A 25,654-nucleotide genomic window follows, 5' to 3' on the forward strand; every position below is an offset into this window, starting at 1 on the left:
TACAAAATGACCTAGGTACCTTATATACTAGGCTACCTTAGGTTTAACCAAAAATGGGGTTGAAAGGGTCGAATGGCTTTGTATTTACAATCTGGAAGTGCCATTGCACCCCGGCTTCTGAAACTAGAATAACTACTCATTACAAATGACGTTTATAGCCATAATCCGCAGCATTTCATAACTCACAAAAGATAAGACTTTGGTACGAAACTTGAGTTATGTTGTGTTGTTGACCCGGCTGTCAACACCTTCCCACAAATCCATTGCTACGCAAGGCCTCCCATCGCCATCTGTCAAATGCACCCTATGCAGCCTCACTATCGACATTATTGTTGCGATCGCGTGAGTAGATAGGCGCCGCATGATGCGGATCTCTACCCCAGCCAGCCGAAGTTGGTGCTTGCGGTGAGTTTCATGAGCAGAAAGCTCTTTGACCAAGATCTTGCAGGCCATGATATGCTCTGCCTCGCAAGGTCGTATCTCTAACTCACCTCCCGCCCATAGCCTCCCTCGCCAAGAGATCCTATTATCTCCAGATTGGATATGGTGGCCATGGACAACCTCGTACTGTCAATATTGCTGCATGCTGTCTCCAAGGGCGGCCGCCATTCCTGGGCTTCTTTGGCTACAACCAAGGGAGTCTTGATCTGCATGGCCGCCAGCTCGTACTGTTGCTGAGCATTATAACCCATCATGCTCTCTCTCTCTCTCGGATTTAGGTTTAGGTGCAGCAATAAGATCGTCGCGATGAATACCAGCTACTTTAGCTGGCGGAGGCCCAACAGATGCTCTTGCTACTACTGCTTGACGCAAGCTTGCAATATCGGAGTAGTACGTTGAGCATCCAGTAGATGCACTGTCTTTGTGGTATTATAAATGCTGCCTTTTTCATTGTTGTGCTTCACAATATGCTCCTTCGACGACGTGTAGATACCGATGCCTCCCCTATTGTTTGGCTTTGCATGCCTCTGCCGTGCATGCGCGGCCGTTGCTTGTTGTGATGTTGTAGTACTGTTTTGCAGAGCTGAGCGCGGGTCATGCTTGACCACCCAATATTGGAATACTCCATGTGCAGGAGCTGTTGCAACTATCCGACCAACAGTCTTGGCTTTGATTTGGTCGTGGACACGCGAACTACGGTTGTTGACTGCAAACTGGTCTTATATTGGCAGCGGTTGGAGCAGTATTGGACGACTGCTTGTCAGAGCAGTGCTTATTCACCTTCTGATTCCGACGGGTCATTATAGCTGGGCCTTGATCAGTAGTGATCAAATTACTTATTGGAGCTGATAGTTCAGAGACGTATCTGATGATGATGGCAAGCTTATCTGATGTATCTGATACACGTGCTACTCACTGCTAGCGACATTGACAATCATGCATGCTAATTAGCAACAACCACATGATCATCTCGCCCAGCGCAGTACTAAGCTGGTCGACAGGCTACCTGGGAAAGGAGGCTGACGAGATCAGGACGTTCGGGCTATATGAGCAGTTAAATAACTAGAGGGCCTGACCAGAGATACCTCAACTTAAACTAGTAGTCCCTCGATCCATCATCCCTTTAGTTTTGATACCTTTGCCTACAACTTGCCGATGTGCTAATTGCTGCTACGACCAGCTATGCTTTTGTAATGTCCTATTAACCTTGCCGATATTGCTAAGAGCATCATTGACAGTACTCACGACCAAGTTATTGCAACATTATGTCCTCATGAAATAACATAAGATACCACAAATGTTAAATCAAATTTTTCAAAGGTTAACATTAAATCAAACAGAGCACCCAAACAACCTGATATTGTGAGACCTCTTAGGAAATCACCAAAGCATGAGACTTTTAAAGTATATAGCAGATGGTTGAGCTTTTTTCATGCTTTTTCCGTTCAGAATGGGAGGCCAATTCCAAGTCACCTGATTGAGTAGCAGATAGAATTTGGGACTGCAATGTAAACAAATAATAAGCGCACGCACGTGCTCTCTCTCTCTCTCTCTCTCTCTCTCTCTCTCTCTTTGCCCTTGCAGTCATGCAAGCTAACGAAGCACTCTAGTTGTACCCTTAGGGTTCGAACGCACGCAAGTCCATCAAATTCGTAAATGGAAACATATAAACTCGGCAGTGATGCAGGGAGGTAGCGAGGTTGGGAGAGCTTTATGAGGGCGACGGTGAGATACGTCACGCGAAGCATCGTGTCCGGATACAGCGCAGCGGGGTTGCCTCCTCTTTCCCTCCGCATCGGCAGAGGTGTCCCCTTCTTACCCTTCTTCTCCACCACCGTCGAAACTTCTACCAACGTTGAAACCTGCCCTCCCTCGGAGCAAGTCACATTGCCCAGTGAAACACCCTGCGACGAGATGAAGGGCGGTGGGCGGAAAGGTGGAGGTGGAGCGAACTTGGCCCCCGGATTGCGTCCTGTCTCTGAGAGCAGCCGCATAACCATCACACGACGTTTGAAGGAATTTCGTTCAGGCACCGACCAGAGTACGCTCTCTTTTGTACTTCCTCCATGCCATGCTTCAGCTCAATAGAATCATTTTAAGTAACAGGGAGCATGCTCCTGAATGCTAAGCAATAAATTGCCAGTGCCGTTGTATGCTAAGAGTTTGATTCATCCAAGGGGATCTCATGTCTAACATCGTAGATTGCATTGTAATGCTGACAGCATCCAAGGGCATTTCGTGTCTACTATTGTAGGAAGAATTCACTCTTCTTATCGAATTTCAAAAGATGATGCCAGACACTTAAAGTTTTTTGATTTGGTCAAACACAAAAGTTTCACGTGGCTCACGATGTTCCAATTGCCCCGAATTGCAGTCTTTTGAGTTTGTCAAATCAATATGCATGTTTAGGAGCTGATGGTTATATTGTCTTATGGATGACTACCATGAGCCTATACCTTGCACTAAAGGTGAATCTGGATTCATCTAGGTATATGTATAGATATATTTAGAAACATATGCAAAGTGAGTGTATGTGCGTTTTCCATAAAATCGTGATAGCCTGGTTTCATAAAGGTCATTTTTCAAGCCCAGAAAGATTTGATGTGGGAAACACTTATAGAAATGTCAACATTATAAAATAGTGCAGGTTATTTAGTAGGTGGCAAGCTGAATTCAGAATATACAAATTTTGTGGAATTGCATGGAAACCAGGAAGACGTTTCAGAGGACTTGATTCTAACAAAGCTATTCGACCACCTCGGATGATTCAAAAGGGTCTCGTCTTTGGAAGTCTTAGAAATTAGCATGCTTTCTTTAGAATTTCCGCTTATTGCGGCGGGTAGGGCTTATGTGGAAGAGGACGTTTGCGGACTGAGTTTGGACGGCGGCGCATGTGCACATAGGTGGTGTGTAGAGAGAGAGAGAGAGAGAGAGAGAGAGAGAGAGAGAGAGAGAGAGAGAGAGAGAGAGAGAGAGAGAGAGAGAGCAAGCACTTGTTGCAGGAGGAGAAGAGGCTACGTAAGTTTTGTGAAGTCTAAAAACTCAAGTGATAGGTTTTTTGGACTCTTTTATTGCCATTTGGCCACTTGGACAATGTGAAACCTTTAAAACTAGTCCAAGTGGCCCAAAGGCCAATAAATGAAGTATAATGCTTCTACAGGCCCAAAGTGACGGGCCAAAAAATATACAAAAAATAGAGCTTCGCAGAGCTATTCGCCAGAAACGGTTCGGAGGAGATCGGGAGTAACGTTTGGGCATTTACCCCAACAACCTTCCACTTAAAGGCCTAGAGAGTCGCCTTTAAGCTATGTAACTCCCACCATCTATAGGCAATGCTCATGTTGTGCCTTAGACAAATTCTTGGTAAGTGCATTTGCAGGGTTTTCATGCGTGTTGATTTTGATCAATGAGACCAAACCATCATCAAGCATCTATATGATAAAATGGTATGTCACATCAATGTGTTTGGTTCGTGCACAAAACATGGCATTTTTAGCCAAATAGAGTGTACTCTGACTATCACATCCAAGGACAGGCGTGTCATTAGGCAATCCAAGCTCACTGATCGGTTGGGCTAACCATATGGCTTCTTTGGAAGCCTCAGTGATTGAAATATATTCAGCCTCAATAGTAGAGGTCTATGAGTCGATTGAAAGTTGCTGGAGCGGTAGTAAGCGAAACACATTACTAAAAATTCATACTGTACGAAACGCAGTCTTATGTATGTCTCTTGGAGCAATACGAATGTGATGGTAGCCGCTCTTGAGATTTGTATGGCTGAAAATTTGTGCTCCTTGTAGCTTGTCTAAGGTATCATCGATTTGAAGAATCGAAAATCTATTCTTGATCGTAATCTTGTTTAGAGAACGATAATCGATAAGGAGAAGTACTAGGTTGAACAAGACCCTTCTTCAGAAGTTCATTTAATTGTTGAGAGAGAGAGAGAGAGAGAGAGAGAGAGAGAGAGAGAGAGAGAGAGAGAGAGAGAGAGAGAGAGAGAGTAGACACGAAAACGCTATGTGAAGGAAGTGTTAAGAGTTCATATTCCTGTCCGGTGGTAGCTCCGGTATCTCCCAGAAGCAGATTAGGGAGTGAGGGCTGTTTTGTGGTTGTGCCTGGCCAGTGTGAGGTTTTTCACTCATGTTGGGTCATGTCTAGACATGTTTAGCTCGGGTTTTGGCTTTGTTCCATGGTCACATAGGCTCCTGGAAGCCTAGGATATTTTATCCTAGGCTTCCCCTATTTTTCCCTCTGTCTCCCATAGGCTTATGATGCCCTTTTCCTATTTTCCCCCATTTAACAAGGTCGTGGGGCTGGAGGTCTGGGTCGGGCAGGTTGATGTTGAGCCTATATAGGGAGCGGGGGGGGGGGGGTCACTTCTAGATCCTGTGCAGTGCCCTGGGGGCACGAGGGCGCCCCTAGAGGGCAGCTCTGTCACGGGTGATGGCTAGGAGGGGCAGATCTGCCCATCGTTTTCTGCTACAGCCCCTGGCGTTTCTTCTACAGATCAGCCCAGCGTTTTGCTGCAGATCAGCCAACGTTTTTGGCTTAGATCAGTTCGGCACTTTCCCGCACATTAGTTCAGCCCCAGCGTTTTCCTTGGGCAGCACATCATGGGCAGCAGGCATTTCTCCTCAGGGCATCCCTATGGTGGACGGCCTCATGCAGAGGTAGGGCATCTTTGATGCTGGCCTCGAAGAGCAGAGGATTCCTTCTCCCTGTCTTCACAAACGGGAGCGCATACCAATATAAATTATACTCGTATAAATAGAATTTCACTTAATATTGAAGCCAAAGGATATAGAGAGAAATAGATAGAGAGAAAGAGAGAGATAGAGAGTGAGAGGATCGACACAGTACTGGGGACCAGAAGATGGGTTGGTCCCTCCCCGTAATAGTATCTTTATTACTGAGGAGAAGTCTATACAAGCACTTGAACCGAACGTATTACCACGTTCGTTCTAGAATAAGACTTGATGGTTCCTGGAAGCCTCGACTTCTTATTCCTAGGGCAAAACCCTATTCCAAGGAACTTTCGTTCCTTATTCCAAATCCTCTAGAATCAAGGTTCTCGTCTCCAGATCTCACCTTCCAGACTCAGGGTATGGTATCCCTGCAACTCTTTTGCCGACTCTGTTCCCAAAGTCCTCTTCTTGCAGAACAACTCTGCTTTCTCGGACACAAAGTCCTCCTTGGGAATCTCTGGTAAACTCTAACTTTCCTTTCATGAGCTTGTAGCCGACCGCGGCATGGTCCATAAGCTCTTGCATGGTAGAGACTTGCTTGGAGAGACAATATTCCTGCAATGGTGATGGTAGTCCAATGGTGTAGCGCTCGCATTGGTCCTCCAAGGAAATGAACTTAAAGGACATCGGAAGGTACACTTCGAGAAACCTTTGGTTATAGTCGTCCATGGTTTCGGTGGCAAGCATTTTCAAGTTGCCCCACTTTGCCAAAATCCGGACTTCAAAGATTGAAGTCATGTAACTACGTGCAAAACCTGTCTTGAAAGCTTGCCAGGTCCTTGGAGCATGCAGTTGTGTTGCGATTGAACTCCACCATTGCATAGCACTATCTTTAAGAAATCCCGCTGCTCGAGAAATCTTGGATTCTTTTGTATAGTTTACCAAAGCATAGATGTTGTCGAATTACTGTAGGAATTGCAATGCTTTCTTGCGATCTTTCACCCCGGAAAAAGTGAAAAATTTGACTGTCGTGCCGCCATCTTTGAAATCTTTGGGTTGGTTAGGCGCATATCCCGGGTATGCATTAAAAAGGGTATCCATATGGGCTCCAACCATTGTAGCCTGGTGGCGGTGGTGGTGGAGGTGGGGGCAAAGGCGATTGCACTGGATTAGGGTCAGATGGCCGCACCATATTCTTGAAGACTCCCCCGATCGGTACAGACGGCTGAGAAGGTTGCCAGTTGGAAGCTCTCGTACTTTCTGGTGCCGGAGGAGGAGGTACCACCTTGGGCATCAGAGGGGTAAACATGTAGTTCAAAAATTTTGAAAACTTTGCAGCATCGGAAGATTCTGCTGAGGATGCCGCAAAAGAATGTCAAGAAGGTCGTTGAACAGAAACTGCAAATATTCTACCGAATCCATGAATTCAATGTCTTGGGTTCTTTATGGCTCATGCCCCGTAACAGAGCGATGAAGAAGGGCCTGATGCGCGATGTTTGAAGGGTGGAAGTGCCTAATAAGTCCGAGGTCGGGCCACGAAGATTCTTCACATAAAATTCCAGTAGACTTTTGGTTTGCTCTTTGGGACCGGTATGCTTTCAGAAAAGCACACGCTTGATGATTTGATAACACTGTCACAAGACGGGCACCACGTGCCAATTGAAAAGAACAGACTGAACAGACTTTTAGCACTTCAATAACAATTGAACTGAGAGAGAGAGAGAGACGACACGCGACATGGAGTGGCAAAATTCCACCCTAGAAAGTATTGGCCCCAAACCTTGGCGCCCCTTTCGGTATTTCTTTATATTGCATTAACACAGTACAAGCCGGTACTCCAATCTTTGCACCTTCTCCAGGAAGCATGCGAGAGAATGAGCCCTTAGCACCATATATACATATATATGTATATATATATATATATATATATATATATACGTATATATGTATATATATATATATATATATATATATATATATATATATATATATATATATACGTATATATGTATATATGTATATATATACATATACATATACATATATATATATATATATATATATATATATATATATACACATATACATATACATATACATATATATATATATATATATATATATATATATATATATATATATATATATATATATACACATATACATATATATATATATATATATATATATATATATATATATATATATATATATATATATATATATATATATATATATACATATATATATATATGAGAGAGAGAGAGAGAGAGATGGAGAAATGAAATGTAATATTAACGTCTTCAAAAGGCCAAAATGACCTATGAGACCAAAAGGTTACATGTGGTGAATCTAATACCAGGTCTGGGTACAAAAGTACAAAGAACTGAAAAGAAAATAGTGGGTAGGGGTGGGGTGAAAGCTGATACAGAGGGAATACAAAGGATGAGTTGATACAATAGAGCTCTCTGACAATCGAGGCATTATATACATATACATCAATATCCGGGACGGCTCGTATGTCGCGCCAGCATGGTATGGATCCTTTGTCGCAATCTTCGTCGAAATCGAGAGGGCCCTCTCATCCGTGGGCGACGGGACGGCCCCAACTCTATTGCCTGATCAAGTAGTATGCCTCTGGTGCCTCTGGTGTTGTTATGTTGTGGGGGTTGCTCGAACTCCTCTGGTTGTGACTGAAAGAAATCTGTACTCTTCCGTCGTCGTTGGATCTCTCTCATTGAGCCCCTCTTCAAGAGGTCCTCTTTGTGTTTGCGAATCTCCAATAAGTATAATCCGAGGCATCTCTGATCCTGGTATCTCATGACTCTAAAAAGTGGCCCAAAACCCTCTTTGAATAGGTAGTGAAAGCGGCCTCGTATCTCATAGTATACTGGGTAGTGACATGTAATGTAGCTCTGTCTTTGGCTCTATTGGCACACTGACAAATCTTGGACTCAGCGGTTACTCCTCTAAATCTGCCTGTCTTGATCTCTAGCTGATGTGAGGATGTGCGTATCTGACCAATAACACATCGTATCCCGTGGGATAGTGTCACCAGCGTGTGATTACTATCTATCCTTTTTGTTGATTTCTTTCTTATTATCTATTTACTTTCACTTTTTGGAAACACCCCTCGGGAAATCTAATTGCCCTACATTGCATAGCTAGTGTGGAACTGTCCAGAGGGAGCCCAGGCCTGAGGGCAAGAGAGCACTAAGGTTGGACAAAGACTATGGTTAGCCAAAGTGGGGTCATTGACTAGCCAAAGTGGAATCCTTTGCTACAGAGGCTACATTTCAATTCTGGGTGTGGCTGCAATGTACAAAGAGGGTTAGATGACCTAGAAAGATACAATGGCAGCATCTCCTAAAATTTAGGGAATTGCTATTTTGGAACCTGAAAATGTGTTTGCGTCATTACCTCCGGAATGACAAGGAGAACATTTTCTTACTCTGCCGTGAAGTCAACTGGGCAACCGGTTGGGAGATTTTTAGGCGGCAACCCCGAAACGGGAAAATGCTTGTAAATGTGCCAAGTGGCACCTTCTGGTGCACTTTCCTCATGCAACAAGAAGTGGCGCTGATTTTTAAGCTGGGAGAGGCTCATTTTCAGCTTCTGCCACAGGTTAAGAGCTATGGAGTGCTTGCTTTCCCTCCTATGTACAATGCGGTGCCAGGAGTGATGCCCTGCACGCTACGCACTGCTCTCTCTCCTCTATGGCAGTATGTTATGCCCCTCTAGTGGGCTTTTCATTTGACCAATGTACAGTTGTGTGGGTTCATGCGCGATTGCCGAGGCAAGAGCCTCTTGCACAGGTACTGGATTAGCTAGCGGCTAATCCCCCGCAGGTACAGGTGAATTCGGAGAGGTTTCACGCCAGAAATCTCGTTCGATTCAAAGGGCAAGTAACCCTACAGGTGCGGGAGCTCGAGGACTTGCTACGGATGTGACCGGCACGCGAAACGGAGCCCGAAACAGTAAATTACAGCCTGTTGTGTAATTTTGCAGGTTTAGGGTTTTGGCCCTAAACGGTCCCTAATACCCCCCAGGAGGTTCGGGGATGCGAGGGGACCGCTGTACAGGTGATTTGGCGCATTTTCGGGGCTGAAAACAGAGAATTCAGCGTGCTGCAGATTCTCGCTAGGTTTTGCAAAGTGCTCGTATGCGTCGGGAAAGTCATTCAATGCGTGGGAATACTGACTATGAAGGGTCCTAGTATAGTTATGCTGTCGAAATTAGGCCGGAACAGTTGAAATTCAGCCAAGCTTGTGCGGGGCAGCTTGTAGGGAACCACAACATTTATTCCCTCTTTTAAGCAATAAAGAAATACCGAAAGGGGCGCCTAAGTTAGGGGCCAATTTGGTGCCGGTCTACTCATACAGGTGCAATCTAGCAGCTTGTATCCCTCTCCCCTTTGTTGTGTCTTGAAAGTACAGGTAGAATAGACGACTAATAATGGGTGAAAGCTAAATCAAAGTTTGAAGTAAAGTCTACCGTCCTTTTTGGATTGAACAGGCCGGTTTCATGGTTCCATCGACGGGATTAAATCACTTTTTCCCATAGAAGTGAGCCTTGGTCAGGTTGGGCTTGAAGACACAGGGGATCATAGACCAGACACAGGGAATTGCAATTATGGCTGACAGACCAGATGAGGTGACTGAAGAGGTTTCCTCTTCACAGGGTCAATAGACACATGAAGTGGGTGAGTCCTCAAGACCACCACAGACGGATGATGATATATTCAGGACCCAGTTGGCTACTGCTGTGGCTATGTTCACACAAGTAATGCAGAACCCAAGGTTTTTAGCCTTTCTGCAACCTCCTCTTCCGTCTTAGCAAGTTGGGTCATTGGATCATATTCAAAAGCCTGTTAAGGCTCGAGCACAGGTGATTCATACTGCACAGTCAATGGAAACACTTGTACACTTGACGGAGAACATGCAGTCTCCACAACCTGTGCCTAAGGTGCAAGAACAGGTGGTTGAGATGCCAGTCTTTCAAGCTGTACCAGTTCAGCCCGCCACCTTTCAGCAGCCTATAGCTGGTTCTAATGAGCAGGGAAGCAACCTACAGGCTATGCAACAGGTCTTCCCACCACCGTCAGTACACCCTGGCTATTTTGGAGGTGGATCGGTATTCCAGAGCATGGCTGGTCATACGCCTGGAAATCAGTTTTACACGCCAGGAACAGTGTTCGGGGGTGCTCAAACGATGATGCCTAACCCCATGCATGGTGTCACGGGCATGCTACCAGGGTTTCAGAGCACTCAGGGCCAATTTGGAATGCCACAGGCAAATTTTGATATGGCTGGAATTACAAATCAGCAGCCAAATATGGCATTTCCAGGTCAACTTAATTGCGGTCAGGGAACACAAATGAACTCTAACAGTGTTCCCATGTTTCAGTCACTTCCATATGACAATTTAACACCGCTGGAAAAGCCAAGTCCGTACAAAGAAGGTGGCAAAGGTGTGACATTCACGACCTTTATAGGGTTTTATGACAGGAAGAAGGCTCTCTCATTCCTCCAGCAATTTGACAAGGCCTATGCAGGGGGAAACTTTACAGAGGCTTCAAAGGTCCGCAAGGCAGCCACTTTCTTGACAGGGAATGCGGGACAATGGTGGACAACTTTATTGCTTGAAGGGCAAGCTCCGTCCACATGGATTTACTTCAAGCAGATTTTTGCAGCAGCATGGTTATCTGATGACTTTGAAGCAGATGTCATGACAGAATGGCACCAACTTAATGCTGCTACTTGCAAGAATCTGGATGACTACAATAGGAAGTTTTGGAAAGCTCTAGTTCCAGTAACTTCCTATAGGTTTGTGCCATTGACAGAACAGATTGAAAAATACTGTTGTGGCCTACCCAAAGGATTGAGAAAGTACTGTACGAAGACCAAAGTCACTACTTTGACGCAGCTCATCGAGGTAGCAAACACTGGCAATGGTTTGCTCAAGGGAGAAGATTGTGAATTCAATACTGGCGTCAAGGAAGGATCAGCCAAGAAAAATTCAGCGAAGAAGCACTTTCCCAATGAGGTTCCTAAAGGGACTCAGGAGCCAGCCGATGCAGGGAAAGACAAAGCTACGGCTGAATCAGAAAAGGGACCAGCGAAGAAATGGAAAAGACGTTTTCCTCTCAAGTCGGAAGAGCAAAAGAAGGTCCTGAGGTCAGAGAACAAATGCTTCATGTGCGAGCAGCCTGGCCACATTGCTTACAATTGTCCTACAAAGAAAAGGCCAGCTGATTCTGAAGACGAGGACAGGAAAGGAAAGAAGCCCATGGCTGGTCTAGTGCCAGATATGGTGGGCCACAGCCAAATTCAGATGCAAGTGAGCTTTGCAGAGCATGGGGAAAGGTCAGGGATCAAACAATGCTTATCTTCTTTGATCCAGGTGCCAAAGCCAACTTCATTTCCCCAGAATTGGCTTCAAAGTTGGGAATCAGACCTGAAGAGATGGGGTATACAATAGAGGCAGGTTTGGCATGTCCTGGCCATACAGAGGCTGTGACACCCATCATTGGAAAGTTGCGCCTACATATCCAGTCCTATGTAGATGTTGAAGAATTTTAAATCATGCCACTGGACGGATGTGATGTGTTGTTAGGTATTCCTTGGTTATTTCGTGTACACGGAATCATGGATGCCTACAACAAAAAGATCACTGTACAGAGCAGGGGAAAGACTCACATTTTGGATGTAAAGCTTAAAGGGGAGTCTATTCCCACTGTATCAGCTTCTGCTATTACTTCTGTAATGAAAAAGCATCTTTCTGCGTACTTGGTTTTTGCACGTGAAGTGTCAGATTGTGATGAATCAAATTTATCTATGCTAGATAAAGAAAGGTCAATGTTTTCACAACAGTATAGTGACTGTTTTTCTGATTCATTACCGTCTCAATTACCGCCAGAGAGACCCGAGGACCATGCGATAGATTTGGTGCCTGGCAGTAGCCCACCAAATAAGCCTCCGTACAGGGTTAGTGCGGCTCAACAGAAAGAGATAATGGGCCAAGTACATGAGCTGTTAGAAAAGGGGCTGATTCAGCCCAGTTCATCTCCATTCTGTTCTCCAGTGTTGTTGGTGCAAAAAAAGGATGGCTCATGGCGTATGTGCATCGACTACCGTGCACTGAACAAGAATACCATCAAGAATAGGTTCCCTATACCTAGAATTGATGATATTCTGGACAAATTAGAAGGAGCAACTATGTTTAGCAGGATAGATCTAAAGAGTGGGTATCATCAGATCCGCATTAGATCAGAGGATGTGCACAAGACTGCTTTTAGAACGATGTTTGGCCTTTACGAATTTTTAGTGATGGCCTTTGGTCTCACAAATGCTCCTGCTACGTTCAATAGGATGATGGATATAATTTTTCGTCCACACCAGCAGTTTGTTGGTACATTCTTTGATGACATGATAGTCTACTCAAAGAATGAAGAGGAGCATAGGCATCACTTGGCCATTGTGTTCAAAGAGCTACGCAGTCATAGGTTGCTCATCAATGCAAAGAAAAGTGAGTTTTTTCTGGAAGAGATTCACTTTCTGGGACACATTGTCTCAAACGATGGTGTCAGAATGGATCCTGCAAAAGTTGAAGCGATCAAGTCATGGCCAGATTTGAAGACGGTGCACGATGTCCGAAGTTTCTTGGGACTATGCTCCTATTATAGAAGGTTTATCCGAAATTTCGCTGAGATTGCTTCACCTTTACATGCTCTTCAAAAGAAAGCAGTCACCTTTAGATGGACAGAGAAAGAGATTTCAGCTTTTAATCTCTTAAAGGAAAAGATGACTTCAGATCCAGTCATTGTGTTGCCAGATCTTAGGAAGTCATTTGTGGTCCAGTGTGATGCCTGTGGTAGTAGCATTGGTGCAGTGCTAATGCAAGATGGCAGGGTAGTAGCCTATGAGAGCAGAATTTTGCAAGGGCCAGAGATGACCATGCAGGTCTATGAGAAAGAGTTACTGGCTGTGATTCATGCGCTCTTAAGTTGGAAACACTACCTGCTAGGTGCAGATTTCGTTGTCCAAACGGACCATTAGACCTTGTGATACTTCTTGACATAGACAAAGTTATCTGAGAAGCATATGCGATGGGCAAATATCTTGTCCATGTTCCATTTTCAGATTGTGCATGTGGAAGGCAAGAAGAACGTTGTGGCTGATGCCTTGTCAAGGAAGCCACAAATTTCAGTTGTGTCAATTCCTTATCATAATGAACTTGATGATATGAGAGAACAGTATGCAAATGATGAAGATTTTGCAAGGGTCTTCGAACAGCTAATGAATGGACAACGTCATGAACACTATCTTCTCAAAGATGGGTTCATGATGATGCATGGCAGATTGTGTGTCACAAAGCCATTGCGACGCAAAGTTATGGAAGAGAGTCATGTCCCACCGTATGCAGGGCATCGTGGTATTGATGCTACAGTTAAGGCGGTTGAGACATTCTTCTACTGGCCTACATTGAGAAGAGATGTGGATGCCTTTGTGCGAGAATGCCTAATTTGCCAGAAGATCAAGTTTGACAGGCAAAAGGCACCAGGGTTATTGCAACCACTACCTATTCCAGATAAACCATGGGAAAGTATTGCTATGGATTTTATCTTTGATCTTCCAAGAACACAGACAATAATTGGTGCATTCATCAACTGGCAAGGCACCTTTTGAGATAGTTGAAGGTGGCAAGAAAGTTCCTCCCATTCTGCATACAAAGGACAAGATATTTGAAGCAGATAAGTATGTTCAGGACATGGATGAAATGTACAAGAAGGTCAAAGTGGCCTTAGAGAAGACTCAGGCAAAGCAAAGGAAAGCAGCTGATCGTCATCGTCGTGAAGTGGTCTATTCACTTGGTGATTGGGTGCTTTTACGCTTTGAAAAGGCAAGGTTAAAGAAGATGAAGGGCAAGGAAAGACTGTTTCCAAAGCTCAGCATGCGATACTATGGGCCTTTTCAAGTGTGCGACATTATCAGTGATGTTGCATATAGGCTGAAATTGCCTGACAGTTGGAAGATTCACAATGCGTTTCATGTGAGTCTTCTCAGACTCTACGTGGGTGATGTGCCAGAAGATATGCCAGTTGAAGATCAGTCGGAAGTCGAGGAACTTGACGAGATCTTGGTCCCGGAACAGATTTTGGCACACAAAGAAAGGAAAGTGAAAGGCAAGGTTGCTAGGCGTTACTTGGTAAAGTTCAGAAACTATCCACCAATGGATGCTAAGTGGATGGAAGAAGGTGAACTTGCAGAATCACCAACTGTGTTATCACTTTACTTGGAAGCCTTCGATTTGCAACCTACCTTGACCCCTTGAGTTTCAAAGCTACATGGATTGTCAGTGTGACAATGGCTTTTGAAAGAAATGGTGTACATGGTATTTAAAGTGAGCTCAATGAAATACCTGTTACATGAATGTTAGAGCTGTACAGATTGTCAGTTTGGCAATTGCTCTTATGGAATGTCCAAAAGTGTGCTTGGTGCTATAGAAGTGAGTATTTCTTGTCAGTTTGTCAAGAATACAGTAATTCCTTCTATTAAAGAGTACATGTGTAACTGCATTCTTAAACTATCGGTTTGGGTATGCTCGAAAGTGTTACGGGATCCAACGTGTACTATAAGACAGTGGCAAAATGTGTAGCTGCCATTTTGTCATTGGAAAGTTAGTGACTCAAAGCAATGGCATAGTGCGAAGCTACCACTATGTCATTGGGACAGGGTTCACACGCAGGCAATACATGAGTCCACGAGGTGTTGAATACACCAGGGTTGACAATGAGTATGTATTTGTCGTACATGTGTCGACAGGTGTTGAATACATCAGTGTTGACCGTGAGCATGTACGACATAGATGCAGACGAGGACGTTTGAGATTTCAAGAGGGGGGTATGTCACCAGCGTGTGACTACTATCTATCCTTTTTGTTGATTTCTTTCTCATTATCTATTTACTTTCACTTTTTGGAAACACCCCTCGGGAAATCTAACTGCCCTACATTGCATAGCTAGTGTGGAACTGTCTAGAGGGAGTCCAGGCCTGAGGGCAAGAGAGCACTAAGGTTGGACAAAGACTATGGTTAGCCAAAGTGGGGTCATTGACTAGCCAAAGTGGAATCCTTTGCTACAGAGGCTACATTTCAATTCTGGGTGTGGCTGCAATGTACAAAGAGGGTCAGATGACCTAGAAAGATACAATGGCAGCATCTCCTAAAATTTAGGGAATTGCTATTTTGGGACCTGAAAATGTGTTTGCGTCATTACCTCCGGAATGACAAGGAGAACATTTTCTTACTCTGCCGTGAAGTCAACTGGGCAACCGGTTGGGAGATTTTTAGGCGGCAGCCCCGAAATGGGAAAATGCTTGTAAATGTGCCAAGTGGCACCTTCTGGTGCACTTTCCTCATGCAACAAGAAGTGGCGCTGATTTTTAAGCTGGGAGAGGCTCATTTTCAGCTTCTGCCACAGGTTAAGAGCTATGGAGTGCTTGCTTTCCCTCCTATGTACAATGGGGTGCCAGGAGTGATGCCCTGCACGCTACGCACTGCTCGCTCTCCTCTATGGCAGTATGTTATGCCCCTCTAGTGGGCTTTTCATTTGACCAATGTACAGTTGTGTGGGTTCATGCGCGATTGCCGAGGCAAGAGCCTCTTGCACAGGTACTGGATTAGCTAGCGGCTAATCCCCCGCAGGTACAGGTGAATTCGGAGAGGTTTCACGCCAGAAATCTCGTTCGATTCAAAGGGCAAGTAACCCTACAGGTGCGGGAGCTCGAGGACTTGCTACGGATGTGACCGGCACGCGAAACGGAGCCCGAAACAGTAAATTACAGCCTGCTGTGTAATTTTGCAGGTTTAGGGTTTTGGCCCTAAACGGCCCCTAATACCCCCCAGGAGGTTCGGGGATGCGAGGGGACCGCTGTACAGGTGATTTGGCGCATTTTCGGGGCTGAAAACAGAGAATTCAGCGTGCTGCAGATTCTCGCTAGGTTTTGCAAAGTGCTCGTATGCGTCGGGAAAGTCATTCAATGCGTGGGAATACTGACTATGAAGGGTCCTAGTATAGTTATGCTGTCGAAATTAGGCCGGAACAGTTGAAATTCAGCCAAGCTTGTGCGGGGCAGCTTGTAGGGAACCACAGCATTTATTCCCTCTTTTAAGCAATAAAGAAATACCGAAAGGGGCGCCTAAGTTAGGGGCCAATCTGGTGCCGGTCTACTCATACAGGTGCAATCTAGCAGCTTGTATCCCTCTCCCCTTTGTTGTGTCTTGAAAGTACAGGTAGAATAGACGACTAATAATGGGTGAAAGCTAAATCAAAGTTTGAAGTAAAGTCTACCGTCCTTTTTGGATTGAACAGGCCGGTTTCAGATAGATGAGTATCAAGGTTGGATCAAAACATACGTACTGATCCGTTCCGTACCGTACGGACGTTATGTACAGATCCGTACCGTACGGAACGATCCGTACGTCGTTTTTATTAGTATTATTATTATTATTATTTTAAATTTTGGGTTTGGGGTGTGTGGGAAGCCCGTACAATGCTGATTTAAAATAAAAATCCAAATCTCTTGCAATAGTTACATAGTATATGGTTGTCTTGTAAAACGTGTCTTTGAATGTCTGTATAAGTTGTTGGCTTCTCTCTTGTTTTTTATTGGAAATGTCCTAGAAAATTTAGTACTTTGCGGTTTTTTTACAAGAGTACGTATTTTTACGTATGTAAAATTTTTTCCTGTACGGAACAACGTACAGTACGTACATATACGCCACGTACAGTACGTTTGGTACCACCTTGATGAGTATCCATGTATCCTGGTATGATCACAAAACCATCCTCCATGAGTTGGAGAAGATGCTCTCTATAGAAAGCCATCTTCGTACCTACCTCATGTGTAGGTTGTATCCATGTCCTCTTCGTATCCAACTGAATCAAGTCCTGTCTGATCAGCCTGGTAATCACTGCCCTAGTGAGGGGGATGGAGGGTGCATCTAGAGAGTACTGAAATGGGGGTAGCCGGTCCATACTAAATCCATGTAACTGAAACCAAGATGCCATCTCTGCATACCAACATGATCTATCTTCTTGCAATGCCAGTTGTCGTGAAGACTCTAGTGCTAATCGAGCATATCTGTCTCTAGGGAGAGCCCAAGTGCTATGCATAAATGAAAGTGATCGAGTGAGTGCCTCCACTACCAATGGAGGAGCGACGAGCTCCGCCCTAACAATGTCGTGTGGTACTGAGGCCTTGGCCTTAATCATCCGAGAAATCAGACACCAAGGGCTTCTCCATACATCTCTAACCATCAGTACTGCCAGCTCTACTATGATGATCTCAAATCAACTGAGGGGCCCCATATCTCCACTCCGTATAGCATGGCCGAAGTGACCAAAGTGTCAAAGAGCCAAAGCTTTGTCCAAGGTTCTTGGAACTGAACCTGTGAACATATCCTCTCAAGTCTCCCCAATGCTGCATAGGCTCTGGTCAATCGCGTATCTGCTGCATGCCTCAGGGAAAATACTGGACCACTGAAAACCGCCCCAAGATAAGTGTATGTATCTGCATACTCCACAATCTCTCGACCATATGCAAAAGTGGGGGCGGTGTAACAAACTTGGACACTCCAAGTCAAGAATCAACCGCGACAGCACCAAATAACCACTTCAAAACAATTCACCGGTGCTGTCGCGGTTGATTCTTGACTTGGAGTGTCCAAGTTTGTTACAGGCGGACCTCCTTACCCACTGCGCCGTGGTGCTAAACACCATTACCTTGGTCTTACCAAGGTTCACAGACAATATACTATCCCGTGCAAATACATGCAGTGCATCCAAATGACGCTCCATCCCTTCTGGAGAATCGGAGATCAACACAATATCATCAGCATATAATAGCAATGGAATCCATGTCCCTGCAAGTTGAGCACCTCTATCACCCTCTGTATGTACATAATCGGAAAACTCATCTACATATATCCCAAAGAGAGTCGGAGACAGGGGACAACCCTGCTTCACCCAAATGGTGGAGTGAACCATGTCGGACATGCCGTGAGTAGTGCGTACCTGCCCTATCATTGTCCTGTATAAAGCTAAGATCCCCCAGATCAGCTCTCTGGGCACCCCCATGTCTTGCAATATGCATATGAGTCTGGCTCGTGGCACTGTATCAAAGGCTTCGCGGAAGTCCACAAAGCTACAATATATCCTCTTGCCATGGTGTCTACCCTCCTCAATAATGGCTCTAAGTGTCAAAATCTAGTCAAGTGTGGAGAAACCTCTCCTAAACCTTGCATGTGCTGCTGCCCGTATGCCCTCTCTGTGCCCATCCACTTAACTCATGCTCAAGAATTGATGCATATAGCCTAGCCAGAGTGTGACCAACCATGATGGTTCGGTAATTCCCGGGAAGCATAGGGTCTCCCGACTTGAAGATAGGCACAATAGTGGACATACTCCAAGTCTCAGGGAGCCAGGGAAACCCTCATACATGGCTCTATTAAACATCATAGCAAGAGGCTCTGCAAGCATATCTCTGTCATGGATAAAGTGCTCTGCTACCAGACCATCATGATCTTGTGCTCTTCCTGTCTTCATCTTATCAATGGCTTTCCTTACCCTCTCAGCAGTAAAGAAAGTACATGTTTCTGGGCATGCGTCTGGAGGGTCAGGCAAAGGTGGCTGCCCCGATGCTGTATAGAGAGATGTAGCATATCCCCCCCATGTCTCTGTGAAAGTGATGGCTGGCGGTGGAGAGTGCTCATTGAAAAGCCTCTATGCCTCACTAGAGTCCTGACTCATAAACAATTGATATAGATCACACTCTAATTGAGATAGGTAAGCCCTTTTCTTTCGTCGCACTAGGCGGCGGAAGATAATCCGTGACTGTCTATGTATAGCAGTACCCATGAGCACCTTTCTCAATAATCTGATCCTCCTCTCTCTACACTCCTCATCATACCAACTGTTCTTAGGCATGCTTCCATATCGTCTGCGTGTAGGCTGGCTGTGGGGATATGCCTCTGATGTTGCATCATGTAGCGTCTTTGTCAGAATCTGGGTGAGCTCATCTAGTGATCGTCCTGGCTCCTGAGTGCATAGCTGCCTATATATCTCTTTAGTGTACATGTGATCCGTCTCCCTCGTGAAGGGATACCGAGTATGTGTGGAGGCATCTCCCAATGGAGCTGTGTTGAACTGAAACGATAAGAGTGAGACAAGATAGCATGATCGACTGCTACCCCAGCCGGCCTAGTTCCCACCACGAAATCTTGAAAGGAAGGAACGAGTCCTAGCGGAGCCATAACATAATTGATTGTACTAGCGCCATGCCGATGTGGAAAGCATGTAAAACCACCAGCGCTGAAGGGAGTCTCTGTAGGCCATTCAAAATGGCCAATCCATGTGCAGTCCCCATATCAATCAAGTATCTGCCATACTCAGTGTGCTCCTGGTCCTGTGATAATCTAGATAGGCCCATTTCTGTAATATCAAACTCCCGCATCAACTCCAATGAGGTATCATAGAATACTGTCTGGTGATGGACAGAAATGAAATGAAATGTAATATTAACGTCTTCAAAAGGCCAAAATGACCTATGAGACCGAAAGGTTACATGTGGTGAATCTAATACCAGGTCTGGTATATATATATATATATATATATATATATATATATATAGAGAGAGAGAGAGAGAGAGAGAGAGAGAGAGAGAGAGAGAGAGAGAGAGAGTCATGTGACACATCCCAACCCTATGTGTTCGTGGACAAGCTATACCACAGCAGGGTTTAGTCCGTTCAGTCAAGTCTAGATTAGCAGTGATCTGGCACTTTTGTGAGTCTATTCGTAGACCGCGCATGCCCAGTCACTTAGCATAGATGCATATCCTCCGGTTGCACACAGCATGATCATCAGAATTCCCATCAGAATCCCTTAGCATCAGTTATGGGAATTTTCCAGTGCATTTAGCCTATTTTCCTATTTATTGGTATTTTCACTTATTATTTTTAAGTGACTTTCCAACAAAAGTAGGTAGGGCAATTTTGCTAAGTTAATATATAAGCAAACCCAAGTTAGCACTTTCTGGCAGAAGAGGCAGCAGGAGCTCCCCTCTCAATAGGCAACTTCTCAGCAGTACCCCCCCTCAGACCATCCCTGGCGTTTTGCATCTTCAACCATCCTTGGCGTTTTTGCATCTACACCACAGCCTCAACGTTTTCTCCCTACAGCCAACCATCACCATAAGTCTCCAATTCTTGGCACTTGGTCAGCGACAGGCTCAGGCAGCCATTGGCGTTTTCACTAATGCTAGGCAGGCTGCAAATTCTAGCCTTTTGGTGGCGTTTTTCAGCAGGTGTTCCTCATCATTGGCAGCGTTTTCAGCAGGTGCAGATTTACCCTAAAACGCAGCTCAGCAGGTACAAAGCATCAGCGTTTTCATCTGCAGCATGAACCCCGAAGGAAGCGATCATTTTCAGCCATAAACACCACAAGAAAACAGTCCATTTTCAGCCCGAAACAGTCCAAGAAATTCAGCATATAGAAGATCCACAGATTTCAGCCCAAGTCGTTGTCGTCATCACCGTCGTCGTCACCGGCATAGTCCCATTGCATCAGTCCATTGCATACGCATTGTACACCTTCGTGCAATCAAAAGTAGACCACTCTCGCCGACGAGAGTGGGGCCTTCGGAGGAAGTTTTTACAACCTCTCGGTGTCGCATCTCTTCTCTCTCCTTCTCTCAGTCTCATTCACTTGCACGCACAATCCACTCACTTTGTTCGTGATCATAGCACTCTCCATAAGACGGAAAGCTCTCTCTTTCCCTAAGAACTAAAAGGAACCTTGAGCAATAAAGATCACTAATCTTGAGAAAATACAACAATCATTCCGCTGCACCTTACATTGGTATCAGAACTTTCTGCATTACTCAAGGAAAGAACCACAAGAATTTTTTTTTTGCTTGTTGCGATTGCACGAACTGAAGTTTACTTGGGCGTGGCGATTCCTAATCGTGTTTTGTTGAAGAGTGACAGGAATCCCAAGAAAGAAGGGCTTGTCCAGCCTCCCCTTGTGTCTCTTTTCACTCATTGAGAGCGGACCGTGCACTTAGCGGCCGGCCAATCGACGTGAGGTGGGAAAAAGCAACCTTGGTGTGAGCGCAAGGCTGCCAAGGGGTGCGCCCGCAGAAAAGGGTAGAACTCGGGTGAAGAGAAGATCCTTCTTCAACGCGATTTGCAAGCGAAAGAAAACCTCAAGAACCCCAAGAACCCAAGACCCTCAAGACTCAAGAACCTCAAGAACCTCAAGAACCCAAGATTCTCACGAATCAAGGACCTTAAGAACCTCAAGACCCTCAAGAACCCAAGTTCCTCGCGAGCTTAAGAACCCAAGATCATAGTGCATGGTCGTCACCCGAAGCGGAATGGATACTTCGCATACAGGTGATGAGCATGAGAGAGGCGACGAAGACTCGTCCCTACCTGGAGATGATTTTTCCAACCCTCCCCCTTCGCCATCTACGCCACGAGTTGTCCTCACTCCTATGGAGATGATGGTCAAGTCGATGTTGGACATGATGGCACAACAACAAGAAACGAATCGAGTTGCATTGGCACAACTCGCAAGCAAAGCAGAAGAACAAGCAGCAAAGGACCGTGCACAAGAAGCCAAGGATCGCGAGCGCGACGAAAGAAACGCAAGATTGGCCGCACAACAAGAAGAAAATCGACTTGCTCAGGAACGTGAGCGCATTGCATTCGCCACAAAACAAGAAGAAAATCGACTTGCTCTCGAACGCGAGCGCGATGAACGGAATGCACGAAAAGTAGAAAAGGACGCCGAGCGTGAAGCTCAAAGGGAGCTTCGCAATCAAGAATTGATTGCCAAAAGCCTAGCCTCGAAGACCGAACCACCCAAAGATCGTGGGAGTTCGTCAAGTGGCGCAAGCCATGACGCGGATTCCAACCATCCAGTTACAGAAAAGTTGACTTTCAGTAAGTATGACGGTAAGATGGATGCTACAGTTATTCATTCTTGGTTGCATCAATTTAATGCTTATTTTGCGACAACTAAGAAGACAAGAAATAGCAAAGTTCTGACGGCAACTATGCACCTTGCTGGTGATGCCATCAATTGGTACCATGCATGGCAAGAGGGACAGCTAGCTGCTCACCTAGAGGCAGCCGACGATTTCACGCCCCTTTCCTTCGATTGGGCTGATTTCCAAGACAAGCTCAAGGCGCGGTTTATGCCACCTCAGTACCTCGCACGATTGAAGGACGATTGGTGCACTCTCAAGCAAAATGGTATGCCGGCTATGCCTTTTTCTAATCGTGTTTTGCAGCTAGGTACCCAATTACGCATGTCGGATGAAGAGCGCAAAGAGGCTTTTCTCTTTGGATTGGACGAGTATATCAAGTACGATGTCGAGGTACTCGATCCAATCGATCTCAACAAGGCGGTAGCGATCGCTCTCGCATAGGAGATGAAGCACAACAAGGGAAAGCCTAAGGAGAACAAGACTTCCACAAGTACCTCGTAGACTCCTCAGAACGGTAAGAATGGTAAGAATGATAACTCTTCTAACCAATCTACCAACACTATCTCATCAAAGAATTCTTCCAATGAATCTAAGGGTAAGGCTAACACAACTGGTAAACCTAAGCTTACTCCAGATGAAAAGGTAGCACAAGGAATTGTAGGAGGATATATCACGTCAGAAGAACAAAGCACTTATTCTAAGGAAGGTCGTTGTTTTCATTGTTACATTAAGGGTGGCATAAAACGAACATGTCCTAAGCTTGAATCGAATGAATGTAAAGAACCCACAGCACCCACTACATCTGTCAATGCAATGAATGATAACACGGTTGTGCCCAAAGTTTCTTAGGACCCTCCCATTGATGATTCACTCATTAAATGTTATGGTCGTACGTCGGGGCACCGTTTTGTCATATTGTTTGACCCAGGTAGTATGCATGATGTGATCAACCCCTCTCTTGTTGAGAGAGCCCGCCTCGAAGTAAGTCTGAGATCTCCTATCGAGGTCTCTGGCTTTCGTCCTGGTATGGACGCTCTCATCACCGAGGAATGCCTTGATGTGTTCTTTGCAATTAAACAGACTGCCTTCACTAGAAGATTTGTTGTTTCTCCTCTCTTAGGATGTGAGATGATTTTGGGCATTCGATGGTTTCGTGATAATGACGCTCTCATGGATTTTCTGACTAACACTTTAACTCTCAATGCCAAAAGTGATTCTCCTATTGTCATTCATGGAGAGGACATTGCTCCTTCTCCATCTCTCATTGCTAATATGCAGGACAAGGTTGAAAGGATTCAAGATAAGGAGACTCTCTTAGTCTCTTTTTCTCCACAGCATGACACATAGGATCTGCATGATTATGAGAAGCATGATGATTTGAATGATAATGATTTGCATGATGATTTGGATGAAAAAGACAAACATGATGAATTGCATGAAGATGATGTGATTGGTCACAAGGATGATGTGTTAGTGGATGCTTTTTCTAGCGAAGCTAACCTCGTTGTAGCTTTGAGTAGTCACGAAGATTTGATCTTGGCTTTCGTGTCAAGGTCCAAAGAACCCCCACAGGACGATTCGATCATTCAAGACGAACCGATCTTGGCTCTTTAGCCTTGGTCCACAGAACCCTCACAGGAAGTATTATGTGTTCGCATGATTGATCCGCATGCATTGTTCGAGTGTTTCATTCGTGAAGGTTTCCTGTATTTTAGTTAGCATCGTTATGTGATCCCTTTTCCTAGGCATGACATATTGTATGTTGAGCACGTTTCTCTCATGGATGGGCACGAATGTATGCGGATTATTCATGAAAAGTTGAAAAGTTTGTATGTCAGGAAGTCACATTCCATGTTTCTTCCGTGACAGGACATAGTTTCCGAAAGAGCACATGATAGTATGAGCACCAAGCATGGGCATTTTCATTGTGATTTGCCACAATTGATTGATTTCGATCAAAAAGAAAAGATTCGATCGCATTGTTTGCATGTGTTTGATGAACGGTTTGTCACTCCGTCTCTATGTTCATCTACACTGCATACACAGTCTTTAGAGAAGACAAGATTTTTTCCCTTCACTTTACATGGAATGGGTATGTTCATGGTTTTGTGTTGGAGACGGTTTCATGAATTTTTAGCTATGGAGATTCTTGAAGACGAAAGAAGCTGGATACTCGACGAAGTTGACGCAAGAAAGGAGATTTGAATGATTTTGTGTCGCTTTCTCGCGGCCCAGAGAAGCAAGCGTTGCAGACCTTTATGAAGTTCAAGTACCGCGTGACCCACACATCGGAGTGGGCTGGCGAAGAGTCCCTTCCAGGATTCCGGATGCGGTTGGCGATCTCCCTCGACGCCATACAGTTTGGTACCAGTACCTCACTTTGAAAAGGAGGGGATGTCACGTGACAAATCTCAACCCTATGTGTCCGTGGACAAGCTATACCACAGCAGGGTTCAGTCCGTTCAGTCAAGTCTAGATTAGCAGTGATCTGGCACTTTTGTGAGTCTATTCGTAGACCGTGCATGCCCAGTCACGTAGCATAGATGCATATCCTCCGGTCGCACACAGCATGATCATCGGAATTCCCATCAGAATCCATAAGCATCAGTTAGGGGAATTTTCCAGTGCATTTAGCCTATTTTCCTATTTATTGGTATTTTCACTTATTATTTTTAAGTGACTTTCCAACAAAAGTAGGTAGGGCAATTTTGCTAAGTTAATATATAAGCAAACCCAAGTTAGCACTTTCTGGCAGAAGAGGTAGCAGGAGTTCCCCACTCAACAGGCAACTTCTCAGCAATACCCCCCCTCAGACCATCCCTGGCGTTTTGCATCTTCAACCATCCCCGGCGTTTTTGCATCTACACCACAGCCTCAGCGTTTTCTCCCTACAGCCAACCATCGCCATAAGTCTCCAATTCTTGGCACTTGGTCAGCGACAGGCTCAGGCAGCCATTGGCGTTTTCACTAACGCTAGGCAGGCTGCAAATTCTAGCCTTTTGGTGGCGTTTTTCAGGAGGTGTTCCTCATCATTGGCAGCGTTTTCAGCAGGTGCAGATTTACCCTAAAACGCAGCTCAGCAGGTACAAAGCATCAGCGTTTTCATCTGCAGCATGAACCCCGAAGGAAGCGATCATTTTCAGCCATAAACACCACAAGAAAACAGTCCATTTTCAGCCCGAAACAGTCCAAGAAATTCAGCATATAGAAGATCCACAGCTTTCAGCCCAAGTCGTCGTCGTTATCACCGTCGTCGTCCATTGCATACGCATTGTACACCTTCGTGCAATCAAAAGTAGACCACTCTCGCCGACGAGAGTGGGGCCTTCAGAGGAAGGTTTTACAACCTCTCGGTGTCGTATCTCTTCTCTCTCCTTTTCTCAGTCTCATTCACTTGCACGCACAATCCACTCACTTTGTTTGTGATCATAACACTCTCCATAAGACGGAAAGCTCTCTCTTTCCTTAAGAACTAAA

At 45.1% G+C, this 25,654-nt stretch overlaps 1 protein-coding gene across 2 annotated transcripts in view; it reads left to right on the top strand.

Annotated features, from left to right (window-relative positions):
- Window positions 1-2,092: 2,092 nt before the first annotated feature.
- LOC147437864 (DExH-box ATP-dependent RNA helicase DExH6-like) overlaps window positions 2,093-25,654 on the top strand; it is a 66,692-nt gene continuing 43,130 nt past the window's right edge. For both annotated transcript variants that reach the window (XM_086487299.1, XM_086487300.1), the window contains exon 1: window positions 2,093-2,482. In XM_086487299.1, the coding sequence (XP_086343425.1) occupies window positions 2,155-2,482 (328 nt within the window). In that variant the 5' untranslated portion in view covers window positions 2,093-2,154. The remainder of the gene's footprint in view (window positions 2,483-25,654) is intronic.

This window comes from Adiantum capillus-veneris, chromosome 17 (genome assembly GCF_014529385.1).
Source record: "Adiantum capillus-veneris isolate H3 chromosome 17, ASM1452938v2, whole genome shotgun sequence".
NCBI lineage: Eukaryota > Viridiplantae > Streptophyta > Polypodiopsida > Polypodiales > Pteridaceae > Adiantum > Adiantum capillus-veneris.